The 15345-nt window shown below is 50.0% G+C and overlaps 1 protein-coding gene and 2 non-coding genes across 12 annotated transcripts; 2 read left to right on the plus strand and 1 right to left on the minus strand.

Annotated features, from left to right (window-relative positions):
• Positions 1-284: 284 nt before the first annotated feature.
• TRIM41 (tripartite motif containing 41) lies at positions 285-10164 on the minus strand. Of its 10 annotated transcripts, none has more exons than XM_060093752.1 (8): positions 9037-10163; positions 5199-5294; positions 3212-3442; positions 2637-2659; positions 2312-2541; positions 1714-1889; positions 1067-1128; positions 285-710 (listed from the first exon to the last, which is right to left on the minus strand). In XM_060093752.1, the coding sequence occupies exons 1-8, from the start codon at positions 9835-9837 to the stop codon at positions 695-697; spliced, it is 1635 nt and encodes a 544-aa protein (XP_059949735.1). In that variant the 5' UTR covers positions 9838-10163; the 3' UTR covers positions 285-694. The 10 variants fall into 10 exon arrangements, with proteins under 10 accessions (XP_059949735.1, XP_059949734.1, XP_059949737.1 ...); XM_060093751.1 differs by having other exon boundaries at positions 1708-1889; XM_060093754.1 differs by lacking the exon at positions 1067-1128.
• Positions 10165-11975: 1811 nt separating this feature from the next.
• On the plus strand, positions 11976-12048 carry TRNAV-CAC (transfer RNA valine (anticodon CAC)). Its single transcript has one exon. It is a non-coding gene; the product is annotated as a tRNA-Val (tRNA).
• Positions 12049-12436: 388 nt separating this feature from the next.
• Positions 12437-12509, plus strand: TRNAK-CUU (transfer RNA lysine (anticodon CUU)). The gene has a single exon. It is a non-coding gene; the product is annotated as a tRNA-Lys (tRNA).
• The last annotated feature ends 2836 nt before the right edge of the window (positions 12510-15345 follow it).

The raw sequence follows: 15345 nt of genomic DNA on the forward strand, positions 1-15345 counted from the left end.
CTTGGGCTTGAGGGCCATGGTATGGTATAAAGTCTCACAGCAGTGGTAGAAAAGAAGTGGCAAATGATCTTCAAGTAGGTATTCTGAGGGGCCTGCCAGTAACAGGCTAGGCAGGGTATTCAAATGGAGGGGGGTAAGATTTATACCTCAGTCTGTTGAAACAGAATCACACCTGATAGGGAAGGTACAATTAATCTGACCTCCATTTGGTGGCATCTCCTTACTTTATACTTTTCTAAAGGAGTGGACTCCACAAAAGCAGCAAATAAACTTTTTATTTCCGCAACACAACCCATCTTCCCTTTCCCCCAGGAGCATAAACTGACCCCAGCCATCAAAGCAGAGGACAAAAGCTGATAAGTGACAGAAGGCAAAGGGTTACTAGAAAAATAGATTCTGCCCAAGGCTCTCCTCCCAGGGATTCAAATCCCTGTCCCCAGGCTCCCCTCCAGGGCTCACCAAATGGAACTAAGCACAAGAAGAGAGGCTGGAAACCTGACAAAAGGAACTCCACTGAACAAAAGGGAAAGGAGCCTGGCAGTGAAAAGACCTGAGGGTTTGGGGAGGGGAGGAGCTTTGCTCCTAGATTAAGTGCTGGAAAAAAGGAAGGCGGTGGGGGGGGAGGAATAATTTATTGGGTGATGTGACGTTTGGAGTTGCGATCATGTCGGCCATTCCAGATCTCTCACTGAAGCTAAATTCTGGCCAGTCTATGGAGGTAGAAATTGGGGATGGAAGAAAAATTAGAATCCTTCGTACTTCCCCCAAAGAGTAGACTGTTTATTATCCAGGTCTACCCTTTTCTCAGCCTGCCTCCCCCCAAAAAGCTTCCAAATCCCTTAGCTAAAATTTACATCAGAAAATGGAATTGGAAATGAGGGCTGTCATGAGTCTTGCCCAAATCCTCCAGTCTCAGAACTGACATGAAAGTTGAACAGGGATGGGGAAAGGGAAGTTGATAATGAGATTACAATCTCCCCTCATCCCCTACTCAAAAACTCAGATCCCTGGGCAGAGGGAGGGAGAGAAGACCAGGCAACTGTTTTCATCAGGGACCCATGCAGACCTGTTGGACAGACTTAGTAGATGAGAAGACTGAGCTGGAGGCTGGGGGCATTCATTAGGCTCCTAGAGGAAGAAGCAGGGGCCTGGGGTCAAGGAGGAGCAGGAAGCAACGCAGTCACAAATAGAGGAGCCTTTGAGCTCCCAAACTTATGGGCTACTTTCCACCACCACCCGCCCCCCCAGTGCTAACCAGAGGGGCCCCTGCGGGTGGCAGGTTGATCAAGGGCAGAGCTTGATACGGGTACCCTTGGAGAGCACCCGGAAGAAAGGGAAGACACGCTCGCCCAGGAAGGCAGCCGAAAAGGTGTGCACGTGAGCCAGAGTCTCTGCATTGTAGAAGCCCAGGCGCCCGGCCTCATAGTCCAGGTACACGCCAAAGCGCCTTGGTTTCTCACTTGGGCTCAGCAGTGTCTGCTCCGTTGAGCTCTGTGCCTGGTAGCGTTTGCCATTGGTGCCCACACACCACACTTCCCGCTGGAGCAGGGGCTGCTGGGGCAGGTGGAGCCGGCGGCGGCGGTGGTGATGGCGAGAGGAGGAGCTGGCATCACTGCTGCCCACAGAGGACCCCCCAGAGCCCACCTTCTCCTTATGATGGGTTGATTCACGGGCAGCACCCACTGCCCAACCCCGCCGCCCACCCACCTCTACCTCCCAGTAGTGCCGGCCAGAGCGGAAGCCCTGGGCCCCCAGCACGCAGCAGTCTGCCGAGAAGCGCTTGGAATGGTCAGCAACCTCCTGCCGCCGCTCTGCCAGGCGGACCCCCCGGCGGTCAGGGGACAGCATCAGGGCCGGGTGAGCCGTGTCAGGGTCCAGCGTCAGGTCCACTTGGGAGGAGGGAGGACAAATACGCCAAGGCTGGAACGACTGTTCCCCATTGGCAGCTCACTCCAAGGTTTGGCCTTTCCTGCTGCCCTTCCCTTCACCTCTCTCCCTCCCCACCATCCAGCTGTCCTCAGCTCCCCACCCCAACTTAAGAGTCCAGGCTCGAGTTCCTAGGGGCTCCCCTTCTTTCCCCACTCTGTTTTCAGGACACCAGACAGGTTTTCCCTCTGGCCCCAGCTCTTATTCCCCAACACCTACCTGGGCTAGGACAAAAGCTACTCTTGGCTTGAAGCCCCCCCAGTTGGCCTCCCTGTATCCTGTATCTCAGCACCCACTATTCCCCCAGGGCCCAACTTCCCTCAGAACCCAATCTCAGGTATGTGAAGAAAAAGGCAAAGGAAGGTCAAACAGATGACCTCCCTACCTCGGGCAGCCTGACAGAACATCCGGCTCATTTTCCTCACGATGGCGTCTGTCAGGAAGTCATGGCTATGGGGTTGACACGGGTCAGGGGACCAGACCTCTGGGGGCTGCAGCTGTACCTCTTCACACCTGGAGGAAGGGGACCGGGCAGGGGGTGGGACCATGATATTCCCAGAGGGAAGAGCAGAAGCTGAGGGGAAGGAGAGGGTCCAGGAGGCAGAAACTCGGGTCCTGGGGAAGGAAGGAGAGGAGCAGGATATCCGAGAGAGGCAGGGATGGGGAACCAGATGCCACTGGGTCACAAAGGATAAAGGGTGGGAACACACCTATTGAAAGTCTCCTTGATGTCCTGGGAATAACAGAAACAAAAAGAGGGAGAGGGAGAAAGAGACAAAGAGAGAGTCAGCTGCACAGGGATGGCTCCCTTCTCCCCATCTGATTCCAGCCAGAGAAAGAACTGAACTTGAACAAGGGAGTGAGAAAAAGGACACAAGGCCCTCAGTAAACATGCATCCATCTCGACCACCCCTGTGCCTCAGTATGCCTAATTTAACTCATCCTGCTGTGGGCCAAGTAGAATTGTCAACCCCAGTAAAAGGATTTTCACAATACAACTTGGTCATATTTTTCAGGATGTCACTGTCAAAAATTCTTTCCTCAACTCTTAAAACCCTCCTCCTACGAACGGAATCTTCGTTCTTTTCATTGCGTATAATCAACACACACCACATTTGGCATCAACTACTCTGCAGCCTCCAAAACCTTTTGGTCTTCAGGTTAAATCATTGTGGGTTCCTCCCAATGAGAAGAGAGGCAGCTCTGGGCAGGTGTTTGGTAAGCACCGCCTGACAGAGCAGACACAGGGTTCTGGAGGGTGGACAGGGAAGGGGCCATCGCTCACCTGGAGCAGCCGCAGGCCCCCCTGCTGGCTCCGCTCCTGGGCCTCAGCCAGCAGGCGGCTCAGCTGGGCAGCCTGCTCCGAGAGGCGGCTGGCCGCTGCTCCCGCGCGCCCCAGCTGAGCTTCGTGCATCTCTCGGAGGCGCCGCTCTAGCCCTGCCTGCTCTTCGGCCAGAAACCGTGTCAGCCGCCCAAACTCTGAGGCCACAGCTGCCAGCTCTGACTTCATCTGGCTCTGGGATGATGCAAAGGGGATGGTGGATACCACCTCAACACACAGAAACATAAACCTCCAATTTCGCAACTGTTGCCCCTCAATCCAAGGCAAAGGAGCCCTACATTCTGAATGGAAAAAGGGCCCTGTCCCCTTCCCCATCTCCTGGCGTTAGCAGGCACCACTTACATGCTCCTGGCACACTAGTCCCAAACTCACCAACCAATGCCTGCAACACTTATCTCCACCCTGGCTACCTAACTTGACGCGTTCTTCGGGTCTAAGCTTAAACAGTCCTAAGAGAAGTATCTCTCTTCCAGATCTAAATCAGGACCACCCTCATAAATATCATTGTATCTCCTCATGGCATATATCTCAATTTGAAATGTTGTATTTACAGTGGAGTATCTTTTAACATTGTCTTCACCCACTCCTCTGTAAGCGCTGTTGCCACAGGGTCCTCGGACCCTGGCACAGTGCCGACCACAGAGTAGGTGCTGGTAAGAAGTTTTTGAAATGAATAAAAAATTCAGGAATCAAGATATGAAATTGGGGTCCTGGCTATACCACTAATGACCTTGGGAAAGTCACCCAATCCTTCTAGATCAGGAGTCAGCAAACTTCTTCTGTAAAGGGTCAGATAATATTTTACACTTTATGGGCCAAGAGGCAAAATCAAGGATGATATTATGTAGGTAACTTCGATATATAATGAGAGAAAACCTCTGCCCATTCCCACCCCATCTGCCTGGGCTGGACAATCCCAGATGATGGGCGCACTTTTCGCCCAGATATAAGCTGGAGACATTCTTAGGAAAAAGAGTAACAGGCCAGAGTGGGGACGAAAGTCCTGGCTGGCCAAGTGGGTGAAGGAAATAGTCAGTTTCACCCTCTGTCCCAGTGAAACTCAGATCCTGACACCTCTGCACTCCAGGAGCCCAAAAGTCTCGACTTGGGCAGCTGGCTTAGAAGCAAGATAACTCCCCAACTCCCAGACTCAGATTTCACCACTCAGTGCCTAGCAATTGCCAGCAACAGAGTCCCTAATGTGTAGGTGGCAATGAATGAGCACGGGCCCTGGAAGTGGCAAGGCTCAGCCACCCTCTCAGGGTGGCAGGCATTGGAGGGATGGGGGAAGAGGACAGACAGGAAGGATGCCCTGGCTTGGTCTCCAAAGCTCAGTGCCAGGCTATTCCAGTGCCTCCCGGCCTTACAAAGAGAGGCAGAGGTAAGGGGTGGGAATTAGGGGGAAAATATCTAAAAATACTCCTTGGGGAGGGGTGAGCAATAATAAATAAAAAAGGCTGAGAAACACCGGACTAGAAGATATTAGGTCTCTGCAGTGCTAACATTCCTCCCCTCATGCTCAGGGCTGCTTTGCCCACCATTTGCCACCTATCCTGGAACCTGGAGCTTCTCTGATAGCTGATATCTGAATCTTGCCTTGCCCTCTTCTGCCCCCTGTGTTATCTGGTGTGGTGGGCACAGCAGTATGGAGCAACAGCTCTTGGGTTGGGTGTCTGGGGTGGTAAACCTGCTCTGCAGCCTTGGGCCAGGCACCAACCCTCTCCAAGCTAAACCTGTTTCACTCCATTTTGGAACCTAGGAACAAACATGCCTCTTGATCCACTAAGGCCCCTCTCTCCTCACAACCCTGGGAAGGTGTCTACCTCTCTCCCAGGCCTCGGCTGCCCCTCTTCAGCAGATCTAGTCACCCCTTGTGAGAGCCCATCTTCCCTGCTCTGACCACAGAGCCCTGTCAAGGACATTTACTCACCTTCAACTCTGTCACCCGCCTCTCCTCCTTGGCCTTCATCTTCTGCACAGCCTCCAAGTGCTTCCTCAGTGTTTCCACATGCCCCTGCAGTTTGGCCTAAGGAAACGGGGAAAGGAAGATTAGAGGCCTGGGATGCGAGAGGCACCTGTTCTCAGAGCCCACATACCCCATTCTCCCATTTGGGGTTGGGGCTCAATGCCTCATCACCATCACAGGTATCAAAGGAGCATCACACTCCCTTCCTCCCCTTTCTTCTCTTCAGATGATGACAAAGGCCTCCAACCCTCCACCTGCTCTCATGTACAAAGCCCTGGGTGTGCTCTGAAGGTAGGATCCTGGGACTTCCCAGGCGGTCCAGCAGTTAAGATTCCACGCTTCCACTGCAGGGAGCGAGGGTTCGATCCCTGGTCAGGGAACTAAGATCCCGCATACCATGCAGCGCAGCCAAAAAGTAAAAAAAATAAAATAAAAATTAAAAATAAAGGTAGGATCCTGATGACTACATAGCCCCACACTCAGAGTTGGAGTAAACCTGGCTTGAGCCCCTCACCACAGAAAGTCCTTCCATATGAATGTTCCTACCTATAGTCCCTTCCCCCTCATAAGCAATCTTCCTCATAATTTTCATCTCTAAATACTCTTCTGATGATTTTACGCCTGTGCTAAAAATCTTTCAACAGTTCTCCATGACTTGCAAAATATGAGGCTCTCATTGCTCCTTCATTTCTAGCCTCCCCTCCTACACCCCCTCAACATAGACTCTTATTTTTAGTCACATAAAACTTGTCTTTTCCTGAGCATAATTCCATACCTTTATCCATGCTGTTCCCTCTGCCTGGGGCTGCCCTTCTACACTTAGCCCAAGGCATTCTTCCTTTAAAACCCAGCTACCTGACCATGCCCCTGATGGTCCCCAACTTCCTCTGTGATCCCAAGGAACATGAATACGCCTTTACAATACTCCCCTGCACTGCAACCATTTACAAGTGTGCTGCCCCCAGGACACACAGGCTCATGGCAGCAGGAACCCCGCTTTACTTATTGTAATTTCTGCGCTTCTCTCTGTCCATTGGCTTTCTCTCCTACTCAGTTACTTGCTAAATGGAAAACAAATACCCTCTCCTCCTAAAGTTTTAACTCTCTCAGCAAATATGCTCTTGAGCTCTGTGTTCTAATCATCTGTAGCAGAATCTTTTGCTTTAAAGGGCTGTTAGACTAGAATGGAGGAGATAAGCCCGACTTTTGTGCTCTTTCCTTTTTTATGCCATCCACTCCTTCTGCCTTCTATGCCTTCTCCTTTTCCTTAAGGGGTAATACAGCATAGAAGAGCTCAAGCCTAGACTCTGATCTGAACCTGAATGCAGCCCGAGACAAGCCATGCTTCCAGTTTCCGCATCTCAAAAAGGGAACTGGGAATAACAGAATCTACCTCACAGACACTATGCTTAGCACAGTGTCTGGCATGGAGCAAAAGATCAGTACTAAATGTTATCTAGAATTCCCTACCCAAGCCTAAGCTGCCAATGACAGCCTGATAATGACCCTTGATCTAAAGAGGTGAGTGTCCCAGAGCACAAAAGGTAGTCGTTGCACAGGTTAACTGGTCGAAGAAAAAAATCATAATAAAATTACAATCAATCCATAACATAAACTACACAAAATTTTGCCTTTTGCTATTACTATCTACTTTTCTCCACGATAATTTCAACTCTATTAGGTCAGAATTCATGATGCATAAATTTCTCATTTAATATTTTTCCTAAATTGTTGACAAAAAATTCATACACACAAATTCAAATAGAGTACCATTTAAGAGAAAGTTTCAAGAACGTTTAACTTTTTTGAAGCTTTATTTATACATCATTTGTGCATTATTACCTATTCAATAAGGAGATCTCTCTACAAAACAACAGTGTGCCAAACTAATGCTAGTTAGTGTACATATCTGAAAAGTAACTACCTGCCTGTAAAATACCCTGTAAGTTAGAAAGGGAGTCACTCAAATTAGTTTGACATAATGAAACTTATGTATTTGCATTTGCTGATCAGATTATTTGTGTCTATGTGGCCTCTCCAGATTGCACAGCTCTACTGGCCTGGCATTCAACAGCTATGGCTAACACAAATTAAAATCCAGTTTCAGAAGCTCTTCAGAGGAGTTCTGCAAGGGGAGGGTGGAGAAGGGGTGGAATGCTCATGGATATTCCGCCCTGGGATCCAGTTAACAAAGTGACTGCACATTGTATGATGAGTACAATTAACTAGAAACTGAGGGGATACAAAATGGAAGGACAAAAGGAGCTCACAATCTCCCCTAATAATGTAGGGCCTAAAAGGCAGGTGGTATTACCAGTTCAGTGATTCCCATACTAGCTTGGGCTTTCTAAAGATATTCTCCCTGTCACTGATTCAGAATCTCTAACGGTAGGGCGCACTGTACTTCTGAAAACCTCCACTAATAATTGGAACAATCAGCCACGTTTGACAATCACTGTGTGCAAGGAGTAGTTACTTGTCATGAGGGGTGTAGGTTTGTGTTAGCTGTACGTATCACAGCTGAGAAGCTCTAGACATCTCACTCTAAAACTGGGGTAATGATAATAATACCTAAATAACGTTACTGTAGGAATCAGGGGAAGGTGTGAAAACGCAAGTCATAAAACAAAAAAGTTCTGTGCAGACTACGTAGAAGAAGCTACCCTCTCCTCCTGGTTGCACTGCTACAAACCCATCTGGGCCTTTGCTAAATAATGTTATTTCTACTGGCTGTCTCACACACAAATCTCCTTTATCTGTGTCCAAAGAATCAAGATCAGAAGTAGGAGGCAAGATATTAACTAAACTAGAATCAGACTCCAAGAAGAAAAGTCACATGTCAGAAAAGTCAAACAAACAGCAGACATCCAAACGGCGCTGACCCTGTTAACGGTATAGGCCAGGGCTGGGGGTGGTCATAACCAAGTCCATCAGTTACTAGTAGCTATGGGGCCCTGTGTATATTACTTAAATCTCTGTTTCCCAATCTGTAAAACAGGAATACAAACCATATCAAACTCACAGGATTGTTTTCAGTTTTAAATGAGACAGTCCATGAAAAGTGCTTAGTACAGTGCTGGGGTACATACTAAGAAATTAAAGTTCAAAGACATTCAGAGACTAAAAGCCAGGTCTTCTGACTTAAAAACCTCTCCCTTTTTTCTGAATTCCCAGGAAAGGTAAGAAGCCCTGGCCGCGACACCAGAGTGATGCAGATCCACGTAGAGAACCAAGCCGTACCTTGGAGTGGGTGGGGAACGCCTTAGAAAGCCAGTGAGGAGCGTGTGGGTCTGATACGAGTAGTCAATACTACATTCCTGCCCCTCAGAGCCCCTTCTTATTTGAGCCCCAAGTTCTTTCCATTGCGAGGGGTTTTAGTCAAGGATACATTTAAGAGTCACCCAGAGTTAAATGAGACTGGTAGTAAAGCCCTAGGGGCTTGTCACTTGCATTCCTATTACTTAGGGACAGTGGAAGTGTAAAAGAGCAGTGGCTTTTCCCCAGAAGACAAAGCCCAGAGATATGGCATCACCAATTTTGCCAGATCTCCTTTGAGGAAGCCAGTCTTCCCTGGTCTTCTTCACTGTGTCTACTTTGTCTGTGTCCAGGATCCTTCTCACTCTAACCCATCCTGGTGCCAGTAAGTGCTTAGGTAAGGAGAATCAGCTCAACAGTACATGAGGTTCTTGGCGGGGGGCGGGGGGGAAGACACGTTTCCTCTTCCCAGCTCCTCTTACCTCCTCTCCACCCCCTCTTACCTCCTCTCCACCCCCACTAAACTCCCATCTTCTACTTCTCTCACCTTGTACTCCTGCACCACCTCCTCCAATGGCACCACGCTGTGCTGTTTGTGGCTCCTGGATTCTCGGCACACCACACAGATGGCTTCTTCATCCACCTCGCAAAAGAGCTTCAGGGCTTCTTGGTGTTTGGGACAAATGCCCTGCTCGTTCCCACGGCTCCCTCGACCAGGGGTTGGGTGCATCTGCCGAATCACCTGGACCATGTTGGCCAGCTGCAGGTTGGGGCGGAAGCTCCGCCTGGGAAAGCTCTTGCGGCACTGGGGGCAGGTGAAGCACCTCCGAGGGGCTGGAGGCGGGGTCAGTGGGGTGACAGGATCTAGCTCCTCTTCCTCGTCCTCCTCCAGCACTTCCTCCTCATCCTCCTCGTCCTCCCCCCTCAGGTCCCCCTCCACGTTCCCCAAGTAGTAGTCCAGGTCTTCCTCCTCGTCCTCCTCCTCCCACACGTAGTCCATGTTTTCCCAGTTGGACCCGCCCATGCCACTGGTCCACAACACACCCTCCTCTTCCTCCTCGACTTCCTCCTCCATGTCGCCCTCATAGTCTTCATACCGCATGGGGGTGTCCCACCCCCCACTGGCCTCCACTTCCTCCTCCTCTCCGTCCTCCTCCTCTTCCTCCCGGTCTAACTCGTCCCTGTCCTCTTCATCCTCCCCTCCCCACAGCTGGGTTACACACACTCGGCAGAAGTTGTGCCCGCAGCCGATGGACACAGGGTCCGTGAAGTAATCGAGGCAGATGGCGCACACCGCCTCCTCCTGAAGGGTCTGCACAGGGTTGGGTGCCATGGCAACGGCAGCCATCTTAGTGTCCAGTCAGCCAGTGTAGACGGGCGGTGGGGGGGTGGGGGGCGGGGGGGTCTTCCCTCTCAGACGCCCTGACGACCCAGCCCCACCCCCAGCCCTGCCTCTCCACACCTTGCCTCAAGCGCAGCCAGAGAAATGTCCTCCCGACAACCCACCCCTCCGCACAGAGTTCCCTACTCCCAGACGACAACCGTGTCCCTGAGAGGGGAGGGGACACAGCTGAGCGATACCGCCAAGTCCCTCAGGTGGCCCTGAGTGCAAATCTACCCCAAAGGTCCGTTGGCCTCCTCATAAACCCCCGCCCCTCCTCACTTCCTGGCTCCGCCCCCTCATTTCCGTCCCCCCAACACTTCCGGTGCTGTGAGCCACCCAAGCTCGCGAGTTCCATCCGCGGTCACGCTACATCCCTTTCTACCCCTCTCCCTACCCTTACCCGCCCCGGGCCCCTGGGTGACAGAAAACGGTGAGAAGACACTCTAGCAGGCACTCGGGAACAGGGCGGGAGACCTAGAAAGACGGAGGCGCACGCCTCTGTGATGCGAGGGAGCAAGGAACGCAGACGAAACAGAAAGCTCGGCCTCCCCCATCGCCCGCCACTGGGGATAAACTTCGGGGGACGGTGGAAGGGCTTGGCGCCCGTCTGCTCTCGGTGCTATGACCGCATCGGCCCGGCGCCATCCTACCGACCGGATACGGAGAACTGCAGCAAGGACTCCGCACCGCCGGTACCGGAAGCGGAGGGGCGGCGGTTGGTGAGCGCCCTGAAGTACTTCCGGCCCTTCTAGGCGAAGGACTTTGTTGTTTGAGGGCTCTGAGCGTCCCTCCGAGACTAGGGGGCGGGGCCTGTAGAAGTGCGGTGGAGGTGGGACCGGAGACCCTCCCCCTCCTCCTCCCCTCTGTAGTTGGCATTTCCACACCCGTTTTAGAAACTGCGGTCGGTCACTATCGCATCGTTTAGATGAACTTTCCTAATTGCCATCAGTAAAGGAACGGTTGCAAATCATGACATGCACATTCACACATTGGAACACTTTAGATATAAAAAAGGAATCCTCTTCAAAATGTACAGGATTCTGAAGTGAAAAAAGCAAGGTATTGAATAGTGTGTAGAGTATATCTGTAAAAAATGGGGGGGGGAATAGGATGTTAAATGTATGTAATAGCTTTATAGTCTTGTGTTTATTCATAAAGTAAGGGCAGTTGTTTCTAAGAGGGCTTAGTGAAATTAATGTAATGCAAAGCTATTAGAATGTTGCTTAGCTACAAGGTTTAGCTACCCATTATTATCATCGTCGTCGTCTGTCTCTGGAAGAATACTAGTTTCTCTGGGAAGTCTGAGGATCCAGGATAGGAAGGACACTTTTCCGTAAAGGTCGTTGTGTGTGTTTTGAATTTCGAACCATGTCAATGTATTGCCTTAAAGAAAAAAAAAAAAGTGTTTTTTTCCCCCAAGTGCTGTCGATTCATTTAACACTTTCTGAGCTGTGCACCACGCGTGCTCCACGCCCAGAAAACCTCGAGGTCTGTCTTCGTGGAGTCGCAGTCTAAGAGCAGGGACTCAGAATGGGTTTGCGGAATTGATTTTACTTGAGAGAATCCTAGGGGGCATGTAGAACGGCATCAGTAAAGATACTGCTGTGGTACTCAGAGCAACTCTGCCAAATAGATTATTTGTGCAATAGAAATAATACTTGATGCTTTAAATATATATATATATATATATCGCTTAATTAAAAATTAAAAAAAAAAACTGCGGGGAAAGTTACAGGACCTATATCCATGTACAGAATCCCCAGCGAGTGTCGGACGCTGCGCGATGCCAGGGCTGGGCACGAAGAATTGACCCTGATCTCGAGGCCCTTCCCGCCTCTTGGGGAAGCGCCAAATGGACGTGCTTTCTAAAGTGGTGGTCCGAACGCGCCAAAACCACGAATCCTCGTGCGTGAACTGTACTAGGCCGTGCCGGGAGCTGCGAGCGCTACTGTGGCAGAAAAATGGGGCCACAAGACCTGAACACGGTTCAGCCGGCCCCTGATGGCAGCCCCTTGTGCCTCTGGATTTGTGGCGTTTCTCAACCCCGCCAGTTCCGGCCACGTATAGATTTCAGGGTGTAATCAGGTTGTTTTGCTATGGATGTTTCCGTAGTGTAGTGGTTATCACGTTCGCCTCACACGCGAAAGGTCCCCGGTTCGAAACCGGGCGGAAACAACTTTTGGTCCTAGGCACCGTCTCTTCCGCATCCTGGAGAGTGAAGGCTGTCACATGAAGTGCAAGTGTGTGTTTATCTCTATTTCTATTTCTCGGAGACTGGCCGTGAGGCGGTACCGTAGCAGTCTATATACTCCATAAGTGCTCCAACGTAAATTCAGGTCTCGTTACCTCAGCTAATCTCTTTGTTCTTCCCCCCGGAAGCCTGCACGGCCACCTCTTCCGTGTCGAGGGGGCGTAGACTTCGGACCCCTCGGCCCTAGTCATTAGGGCAGAGCCAGGCGCACCGTTGGCGCTCCATAATATTTCTGCGGTTGCTTAGCAGTGTGCCTGCATCCTTGCTTGTGGATCTTGGTCTCTTGGGACAGAAAGCGTACCGTCACTAGCCGCCCGGCTAGCTCAGTCGGTAGAGCATGAGACTCTTAATCTCAGGGTCGTGGGTTCGAGCCCCACGTTGGGCGCTAGTTCGTTTTGGAAATTAGGATAATAAAAGAGCTTTTAATGCAAGGGCAGCAAGGTATTCTCCAGACCAAGACCCGCACTCGAGATGGAGTGCACCCAGCTCTAAGGCTTATCGCTTCCCGAAAGGGAGAGTGAAGGGTGACTGCCGGCGGACAAATTCCTAGGGGCCTGTTCTTCAGACCAGATTCCGCTTACTGACATCCGCCTATCAGCGCTCAACATGTATTAGGCGCCCTCTATTTAAGAGACGACCCGCCCGCGTGTCCCGGGCAAGCTTCCCTGGGAGGGAGGGCACTGAGTGACCCCCGGAAGCTGCGGTAGGATCCCAGGGCCCCCTGATTAGCGACCACCTTACCAGGTGATTTAGAGGTTAGTATTCCGCGCTCTCACCGCCGCCGCCCTGTTTCGATGTCCGAGACCCTCATGTCCAGTATACTCTCTTTATGCGCCATACTGAGTCGATCTTTTGTGAAATGTTGCCCCACACATCCCAGCCTCCACATTCCCCCTCCACATAAAGGAACGTGAAAATGTCCTTTCTTGGAACACCCTAACATGAACATCTTCGGTTTACCGGTCTTGTCACGAAATTCTTCCTTAACTTCACTTGAATTCATTCTTTTCCATTTATTGTTCCTTAGTCCTGCAAATTCAGCCCATTTTCTATTTTCCGTCTGTAGAAGTCTCCCCACATACATACCAGACCACAAGAGAAGTCTGTTGATTATATAAAGCTGGTTTATTAAACTTGCTAAGCGAAGGATACTACCACCTTCGGTCTCAGAAGTGTAGCAAAAGGGAGCGTTAGGGAGGATTTAGCATGACACCCTCTGAGAGCATTGTGGACAGGAATTGGGCAGAGTTGGTAAAATAGGCAGAGTTGCTAGTACAGGCCTACCTCACGCGTCCCTGGGGAGTTAGTGTTATTATGGTCTTTTCTTGGAACGTTTGGGTCTAAACAAGACGGTGTTAGAAGAGTTTGAACTTTGGCATTTCGTCTTGCACAAATGCTTGTGGATTCGTTTGCAAAGTGGTTTCAGGGTTATTTTTTACCACCTTTAGTGGGACTGGAAAACATTCCTAAAAGATTCTGGCTTTTTCATTAAGAGAAAGCAGAGTGCATGACAGGAATAAAGATGCAGAAGTAGAGAATGGACATGAGGACACGGGGAGAGGGAAGGGTAAGCTGGAACAAAGTGAGAGAGTGGCATGGACATATATACACTACCAAATGTAAAATAGATAGCTAGTGGGAAGTAGCTGCATAGCACAGGGAGATCAGCTCGGTGCTTGTGTCCATCTACAGGGGTGGGATAGGGAGAGTGGGAGGGAGACGCAAGAGGGAGGAGATATGGGAATATATGTATATGTATAGCTGATTCACTTTGTTATACAGCAGAAACTAACACACCACTGTAAAGCAATTATACTCCCATAAAGATGTTAAAAAAAAAAAAAGAGGGAGCGAGAGAAAGCCTAAGTGGACAAGCTTCTCTTCCCTGTCTCCCAACAAGCCCAGGGCACGCCCGCCCGAGCTTTCTGCTACAATTCCTGCTTTTCTCTCCTCTCCACTCCTTCCACCGCCGCCCCTCGGGCCAGGTCTGGTTTAGAATCCCTGTGCTAGTAAGTGACCCACGTTGCTTTTGGCATTCATAGGTTCAGACGTTAGGCAAACGCATGGTAGGATCTTCGGCCTTTTTCTCGAGCGGTAGTAAAAGCTGCAGAGGCAGAAGGACTCGCACTGATTTACGTCTTGGATTCTTTCAGGAATGATGAGCAGAAGGTGTGAGGGGACTGAGACCGCGTCAGGGAGAGGGGCCGGAAGGAAACAGTCACGGTCCAGACAGGAGGCGGCTGGCGCCAGGGGCAAGGCAGCAGCCGACCGGAGAAGCGGTGAAGAAGCTGGATGTATGGTTTGTACTCAGGGCAGGAGAGGGGTCTCCTGGATTTCTGCTTTCGATGGTTTAACAACCGAGATCGGATACTGAAGATTGGAAGTGGTGGGGCAGAGAGGAGTAATGAGTTCAGTCTTGAACAAGTTGGGAGACATCTAAAGGGACATGTGCAAGACAGGGGAGAGCAGTCTTAGCTGGAGTCTCAGTTGCAGGGATAGAGTGTGGGTCAAGCAGTGAGCTGGGATCAGACCCTCAGGGAGATGGCCTCAGGTAAAAGAAGGAGGAGTCGGAATAGGAGGAAAGCCAGCAGCGAAGCTTTCATTGAAGCCAAGGGAGTCGAGATGTGCAAAAAGGGACGACAAGTGGGTAGAATCAAATTATAGTCTAGGAAGGGAAAATGGTAAAGCGTCCATGGATTGGGCCACTTGCAGGCCCCTTGGTAACCTTGAACTAGACTTGGACAAGAGGGCCTCCTGCCCTGTGCTCTGGGGGAGAGGGCCTTCCGTGTCACAGACACTTCAAGGATCCCTACTCAGTAGGACTCAGCCTCTGTTCCAATTCCTGGCTACCTAGGTCTTTGGGAACAAGGATCGGCAACAGAAAAACATTTTGCAATATTATACCATCGATACTACTCTTAAATCTGCATACATGTAGATCTACATATAGCATATGTTAAACCTCATCCCAATTCCGGAAATTGAATGAGTTTTATTTTTATAAAATACTTAAAAGATTTCACTACGTTTTCAAAATTTAATAAATATTTTCAGCTTTATTTAAATAACATCGACTTAAAATTTGATATTCACTAATTTCAGTCTCCCCTTTATTCTTAATAATTTTGTATAATTTCTAAGAAATATATAATTATATTGAAAGCATATGTAAAATTAATTTCATTGTTGCTTGTTCGTATCTAATTTACATTTTGACGAAA

Source organism: Mesoplodon densirostris, chromosome 3 (assembly GCF_025265405.1).
Source record: "Mesoplodon densirostris isolate mMesDen1 chromosome 3, mMesDen1 primary haplotype, whole genome shotgun sequence".
NCBI classification, from domain to species: Eukaryota; Metazoa; Chordata; class Mammalia; order Artiodactyla; family Ziphiidae; genus Mesoplodon; species Mesoplodon densirostris.